At 39.7% G+C, this 8,102-nt stretch overlaps 1 protein-coding gene across 1 annotated transcript in view; it reads right to left on the bottom strand.

Moving 5' to 3' along the window:
• Positions 1-8,102, bottom strand: part of cdk18 (cyclin dependent kinase 18) — a 41,703-nt gene that overhangs the window by 9,681 nt on the left and 23,920 nt on the right. The window contains exons 3-8 of the mRNA XM_010748618.3: positions 6,544-6,680; positions 3,986-4,117; positions 3,422-3,478; positions 2,125-2,239; positions 1,634-1,728; positions 1,473-1,535 (exon numbers count right to left, since the gene is read on the bottom strand). Of these exons, the coding sequence (XP_010746920.1) occupies positions 1,473-1,535; positions 1,634-1,728; positions 2,125-2,239; positions 3,422-3,478; positions 3,986-4,117; positions 6,544-6,680 (599 nt within the window). The remainder of the gene's footprint in view (positions 1-1,472; positions 1,536-1,633; positions 1,729-2,124; positions 2,240-3,421; positions 3,479-3,985; positions 4,118-6,543; positions 6,681-8,102) is intronic.

The raw sequence follows: 8,102 nt of genomic DNA, 5'->3' as shown, positions 1-8,102 counted from the left end.
TTTTCTATTTTTATACAAAGTAACATATTATATGATATCATAATATTTATAATTGCTACAAAACAAGGACACAAGTATTTCTCCTCCCTGGATGTGACTCAAGTGAACTTGAGACGAGTTTGAAATAAAACCTCCATTTAAAGGTTCAGTCTGTAGATTTTAATGGCATCTAGATGCGAAGTTACTGTTCCCAACCAACCCTAAATCTTCCACAATGGACCTTTAAATGTCAAAATTAATTAGAATTTAAATCAAACCCAACATATCCCCCCTCCCTCACTCTCTCTCTGGTACACAGTGAGTATGTGTCTGACGCATGCTCATGCTGGTGGCTCACCTTGACGTTATGCATGCTCATGAGATTCCCGCAGTTGTCCAAGTACTGTTTAAGGTCGCTGTCCTGAAAGATAAACAGCCACAGTGTTCACACTCACATCCGTCCATATTTGTGTGTGTGTAAATTAGGGTCAACACCTTCCGAACTCCCGATGTACTCACGAGATACTCCCACATACTCTTCTTGCCCCCTGAAGGCCTGAAACTGAAAATGTAATAAATCATAATACATTACTTAGTCCCAGTTTGTGCCTCTCAATGAACGGAATTTATAGAGCTAACCATTTAATTTAATTTAATTTAAAAAACACACAAGGTAATACAGTACTTGCTGCTGTTCTTGAGTCCTCAAAGGTCAAAGGTCTTCTGACCATGTGGATTACAGTGATCCCTCGTTTATCGCGGGGGATTCGTTCTAAAAATAACCCGCAATAAACGAAATCCGCAAAGTAAGTTTTGTAATTATTATACATGTTTTAAGGCCGTAAAACCCCTAACCACACACTTTTATACACCTTTTTACACGCATTTTGTACAGTACTCCTTAGTTAATCAGGACGCAGAACATAACGCACCTTCATACTATACAGTACGCTGTAAAAAAAAAAAAAGCATGCAAAATTACACTAAAAAAATCCGCAAAACAGCGAGTCCGCGAAAAGTGAACCGCGTTATAGCGAGGGACAACTGTAAAACAAAAAGTCTGTCTGCTGCACAATAAAATAACAACCATCCTCCCAACTTTGACTCTTTTTCCTAATTCAGGCTATATACTGTGCCCCCCCCCACCCCAATATTTTCTATTTTTATACAAAGTAACATATTATATATGATACTATAATATTTATAATTGCTACAAAAACAAGGACACAAGTCATTTCTCCTCCCTGGATGTGACTCAAGTGAACTTGAGACGAGTTTGAAATAAAACCTCCATTTAAAGGTTCAGTCTGTAGATTTTAATGGCATCTAGATGCGAAGTTACTGTTCCCAACCAACCCTAAATCTTCCACAATGGACCTTTAAATGTCAAAATTAATTAGAATTTAAATCAAACCCAACATATCCCCCCTCCCTCACTCTCTCTCTGGTACACAGTGAGTAGTGTCTGACGCATGCTCATGCTGGTGGCTCACCTTGACGTTATGCATGCTCATGAGATTCCCGCAGTTGTCCAAGTACTGTTTAAGGTCGCTGTCCTGAAAGATACAACAGCCACAGTGTTCACACTCACATCCGTCCATATTCTGTGTGTGTAAATTAGGGTCAACACCTTCCGAACTCCCGATGTACTCACGAGATACTCAAACACCAGAGTGAGGCAGCGTTCGGTGTGGATGATGTCGTGCAGCGTGACGATGTTGGCGTGTTTCAGGTTCTTCAGCAGAGACACTGGGTGGACGGAAGAACCTCAAATCAGCTTACAGCACAACATCAACAGAAGGAACTACTAAAAAAACAATATACTAACACTACAGAGCTACAGCTTTGCAACAATTTCAGAAGAAGAAGAACAGGTTTAATCTGCACCTGTGGTTTAGTCTAAACTTAGCTGCAGGGTCCTAGATGTAAATAAGATCATGTAAATAACCTACTGCAGACATGCAGCTATGTCCCAGTTCCATACTACATACTAATCCTACATAGCAGGTACATTAAGCTATTAAAATATGCTCTAGTCACTTCCTTCTGATATAGCTTGCAATAAAATAAACTTATTATCCACATGAGGGCAGCAGCCCTGGGAAATATGTGTGTATGTGGGTGTGGTTGTTGATGTGTGTGTACCCTCTCTGATAGCAGTGCAGGGTGCTCCCTCCTCGTGCTCCAGCCTAATCTCCTTCAATGCCACCAGGTTCTCTGTTAGTTTGCTTCGCCCTTTGAACACTGTGGCATACGTCCCCTATGAACATACACACACAGAAGCACATAATACTATATTTTGAAGAACTGTTACTCAAATAACAGCAGGTATGATTTATTTCTATTCATAGCAACAGAATAAAGAAGTTAATTTGATTGGAATCTGTTTACTTGCTCATCACCATCATCCAAAGAGGCACATCAAGAGAAATCACAGCAGATAATTAATTCCAACTGAACTGAGTGAGCAGCATCGACACGTTACATCAATGAAATGCAGGCGTTTCACTTCAAAGCAGGCTTTGATTTGATCCATTAATCAAGTTCATTCTGATCTACTTCTTTGGGATCTGACTATTGTGATTACTGACTGTCACAGCTCATCATCCTTGCTCATAAATATCCTTCATATTCTCTCAGCTGTGCAATTTTTCCATCATTACGTTGTTGATCAGATCAGCTAATACAGGCTGAAAACAGTGCAGGTGTTTGAGGTGTTGACAAAAGGAAAGGTAGTAAATGATGTACTGTATAATGGCCATCTGTGCAAAACACTATGTTCCACTGCTAAACTGTGCCTTTGTGAACCACAAGTTATAATAATTGACGGCAAAAGAAGCTTTTTTTTTTGTCCCACAGCATTGCTGCTGCCAAGCTTTGTGACTGAGACTAATGCAGACAGCGTCTGTCACTTTAATCATTCCTTACGCCTTCAGGCAATAAGTGTTCTCAGATAAATGCTGAGGCATTTAAGTGCATCTTAAAGCCGCACTCATCCACTGCACCACCATGCATTGTGAGTACGTGTCTGAGCACACAGGGTCAATGCAGATTTAAGACTTATTCTTGTCATTCTTGTTAAGCTGTGCCATCCATGTCCAACTAATGAAGGAATATGGATAAACTGCAGTCTGCATTTAGGTGCGTAAACAGAGCTGCATGTGTTATAGCTATTTTGACAGATCTCCCCTGAGAGGCTCAGCTCACAGCGAAACTAATAAGTATAATGAAGGCTTGCAGACAACTTGTGGTCAGTGTGGTCAATATTAGACACCAGGGAGATTCTTTATCTGTGTTTGATAAAGTTCTGTCAAGCTTCAAGTTATTGCAGTAGGTGTTAGCAGTTGCACACTCATCTCTCACTGGGCTGCACGTCAACTGTTTCCATAAACTGTCTGAAAATGGTTAAAAAGTGAGTGTGTGAGCAGAGGTATTGACGTACTTCACCCAGTTTGCCGAGCTTCACATATGTCTCCAGTTTCCCAAAGCCTATGTCAGACTATGGGCAAAAAGAAAAGCACAGATTAATCTTACAGTATTCACCGTTATGATTCTCTCCTCTGATTGTACCTATTACAACATAACAGTCAAAAGATCACATTTGCATACATAAGTTAATGTTTTCTTAAGTTAATTAAGCACACATTTTTGTTTCTGCTCTCAGCCTGGCAGGAAACAAATGCCTCTTAATAGACAACAGAAGGAAATATCAAAGAAAATAATACACTTATTACAATGATAACAAAATAATAATAATAACAGCAAGGCGGGATAAGAGGACGAGTAATTTGCAGAGAGGAAGTACACTCTGTTACATCGGCCCCAATTCAAGTCAAATGGGTTGTGAAGTAAATAGGAGGTCAAATGAGATTCATATGAGAGTTAGATAAACAAAAGCCCTGACAGCAGATAATAAGAGGAAATGTCATGCTGACACTTCATGGGCCTGCCGTTATTTGTATGTTAGATTATAATATATCATAGTCAGGTGATATAGAGCACTAACCAGTGAAGCACGTCGAGACATGCGGCTAAGAGGTTTGCAGAGCGGCGAGTTTTCACTCTCCAGCTGCAGTTTCTTGAGAAACTCTGGAGGCAGGCGGATGTCCATGGGCAGAGACATGCGCTTACTGACGTCCTGCAGGAAATCAACAGACACAGAGGATTACAACACGCTCCTATCTGCTCATGTCTGTTGTGCTAGAGTCACATTAAACATGAACATTATTCATGCTTTAACGGACAGTCAAACCTCATGCCATATGGCCACTGTGTCATAACACTCCAACAGCCTCCAATCTGCTCATCTGCTCATTTTACGCCGTGTTAAACCGCTTTATTACACTGATTTGATGAATACTGATTGGTCAATTTCACCATTCTACGGTTATTTCTATAGTGCAGACTGATGCTATGAATACTGAACTGAACTGCCATGGACACAGTTCTAGACTTTGACCACAATAAACAAAGGACACATTAAAATAATTTTAAATCAATATTTTGTGTCATTTGATTTCTTTTGTCAGTAGCCATGGCAGGTTAATGTACAGCGTACATTACATTTCTGTATGCCTTATATATTATGTCAACTACCAATAGCCTACTTACCAGGATTATTGTTACTGTTGCCAATGTAACATTCATGTACATGGTGTGTACTTTCTGAAATGTTTTTATAGTTAATAGATCATTTTGAAATCGACAAAAAACAAAGAATATCTCTCGTTCCAAGCAGCCATAAAACTATGCAGAAAACGCAAACACCCTATCTATGAGTCAATGTTTGTTTCTTCTGGGCTACTGTAGAAACACAGCGGTTGAACATGGGGGACTATACAGCATCAGTGGATACAAAAGGCTCTTTCTATGGCACCAACTCTCATTTTATGGTGATTATACACTAATAACACTAAAAACATAGCAATGCATATTATATTTGATTTCATATTCTGAGTGCTTTAAAAAAAGATTGGGGATGTAAGAGGTTCTATTTACCCCTTACATGTTTTTATAGCAATCCATCCAGATAGTGACATGTAAGATTATTTGATATATTTAACTCACCCAAAAATGCGACATTATTACGTTACATTACTACATTATTATTCATTTTGAGTATTCCTTATTTCCTTTCTTTCTCTTCCATTCACTCAACATTTATGTCCTGCCTTTCCCATCTTTTTGTTAGGTGTACTGTAGGTATACCTAATGCTGACTGAAAAATAATATACTCTGTACACCTGCGCATATCTGCGCACCACACCACTGCATCAAGGACAGTCAATAAGGTGTGTGAGAGAGGCGTCTTCGTTATCAGGACAGGGGCTGTGTGCAGTCACTGAGCCCAGCTGTTAATAATTAATTAGCTCCAAACAACATTAAGCTAATTGCTGTTAAATCATACTGTCTCATGTTGTATTTCTGTACATGTTGAATATAAAAACATGATGCTCTCTGATAATGAAGTGACTAAAGGTTGTAAAGTGATTTTACTCTTTAATGATCACATTCCCTTTGTAATTTGCTCAATTTATGACTGAGTGAAAGTGCAGATTTGAAGGAGATCAATAAAGGGTCATGACACTGTCACTTGATAAGCGAGTGACTGGACCTTTGCTTAGGCTGAAGGTGGGTGGAATTATGTCACTGGGCTCATCTGTGAAAAGAGGATTCACCTGTGTGGGTGTACGGTGGCAGTGCAGGGCCTTTAAATGTTAAGAAGTCATTCATTTATAAAGGGCTCTTCTGGTGCAATAATAAGTGAAGTCTGGGCTTGTAAATGTTAATGAGCTAATAAATGGATTTTTCACTGGAACTCTTTTCTAGAAAGTAAGTGGTTGAACTGTCTGCCTGATGAATTAGCAAAATAGCTAAAAGACATCAGCCAAAGAGATTTTTACACATCCAGGCACCCATAAAATCGTATGATCTAATGATCTATGAAGCATTAGTTGACCATACAGCCATTAGTCACAACTTGTAAACTCTTTAATTGGACAAGAGCACATACATTTCTTATGCTGGTTAAATGAAGCTATCCAAATCGTCTAACCTCCCGGCCCTCTCACTGTCACACTATTATTTCTGTCTCAGCAGCACTGAGTCCTTCTGAGCACTCACTTCCCTGTGGCATAGCTTCAACTGACTGTCTGGTATGAGCTGAGTGTAGTATGAGAAAGAGTTGAAGTGAATCACATTCGCTCCATGGGGACTTTTTCTGAAAGAGTGGAACTGTGAACTCTCACATTTCCATTTAAAAAGTCTGGTGCTCCTGGGAGGGTTAAAAGCTTCTGAGGTGACTCATCTTATTGAAGTGGCATTGAGGTGGAAATGGAGAAATGACAAATGTAGAAGAGTTTAAACGGGAAAATGAACTACTTGTGCCACTGTTCATATCATATCAGAGTGACTTTTAATGCTTGTAATGTGCACTTGAACCTTGACAGCTCCTATCAGTGCCTAATCAACAACAGGAAAAATAAAAGCTTGGCAGCGTTGGCACACGTTTGCCTGGTAAATGCAAATCTGTCGCATTAACCTGTGCCCTCCCTCGCTACTTACCTCCATGGAGAAACGCCTGTGCTGGGCCTTGCTGTGATAGTGTAGGTGGGAAGGAGACTGAGCTCCCGGTGTTGTTGATTCAGGGCTCACAGGACTGGTATCATGAGATGGAGGACCAAGCCTGTCTGGAGTCAGTCCTGACAGAGGAGAAACATATAGCACTCACCATAAACTTTTACAACTTAACATATTATGATTCACACTGTTTTTATATTCTGAAACACTTTGCTAATTAGAGGTGATGTTTGAACGAAGATCGAAGATCACTAAAATCACTAAATCCATCCACTGTATCAATAAAATGTTAACTTCAATAAAATCACTCTTCTTTTCTTTTTTCTTTTCTGAGCAACTTCAACTTCTTTCATTTTATGGACGTGTAAACGAGACATGTTCATCAGTGAGCTTTGAAAGTGCTAGTTGGTGAATTTTATTCCTTTTGGACAGACCCAAGCTAACTATTTCAACAATACTTTTAAGCTTGTTGTTTTGGTTTGAAGTCCATCAACTTCACTGCTTTGCCTTAAGCAGCAGCAGTCGACATTTTTAAGTGAAAAGGCTCTTAAAACCCACAGCAGCAACTACCTGATTTAAACAGACAAATATTTTTCTCAGGAGTTGGTGAAGACCAAAACAGAGCTGCTTCAAATTAATACTAATGTTGCTCCATGTTGGTTGTAAATGGACATGTTTGCTAACATGTTCACAATGTCTTAATATGTCAAATATGTGTCTGTGTAATTAGCTTGTTGCAGATCAATGCTACTTCAAAAATTTGTGACCATAATAAGAAAGGGGCATTTGAAAAATCTACTTCTCAGTGTTCTTTGGTGAGAAAGCTATGGTGTGTGTATTTTTGCACATCATAATTCTGTGTTAAAGGATTACAGGGTAGCTTCCATTGCAAAGACTGTGACTGGTTAGCTTTGACTGCATGTATTTTCTAGGTTTTCAAGGTTTAAAAACACATGAAGTTGAAGAATATGTGATATATCTGCACAAAACAAAGAAAGGCAGAAATATCGAAATATCTGCACACAACCAGAAATGGACCCTCAGCCTCTTGTTCACAGAGATTACAGTAGAGATCATAGCTAAGGCAGCTGAAGCGAACGTGCGAGCACACCAGCATTGTGACAGCTATTCAGCCAGCAAGGTGGGAAGAATGGACTTTGATCCAACATTGTATGTGATGTGTGTGTTTGATGCCTCGTCTGTATCTTTTGAATGCTACCTGCTGTGTGGTTTCAGCCGCAGTTTGATCTCTCGTTTCAATGGCAGGATGTTGGCTGCCTCACCGGTATGGCAAGTGTGGCGCGTGAAGTGGGCATTTTATTCCATTTTATCGGCAGCCGCCAGGCGTGTGTATGTGTGTGTGTTACAACCGTTGCCTCCTGGGGTGAAGCACGAAACGCGTTTTACTCCTTGTTTCCATGGGGACAATGGCTAACAAGGGAAACAGGTCTTGGCATTAAGGAGGAAGTCTCGTATATCTCTTTAAAACCTCCCCCTCAACCCACAGACGTTATATACACACAAACATGAATATTAACTGCATG

This window comes from Larimichthys crocea, chromosome I (genome assembly GCF_000972845.2).
Source record: "Larimichthys crocea isolate SSNF chromosome I, L_crocea_2.0, whole genome shotgun sequence".
NCBI classification, from domain to species: Eukaryota; Metazoa; Chordata; class Actinopteri; family Sciaenidae; genus Larimichthys; species Larimichthys crocea.
Note: the sequence above shows the minus strand (reverse complement) of the source record. Positions and strands in the feature narration are given on the sequence as shown.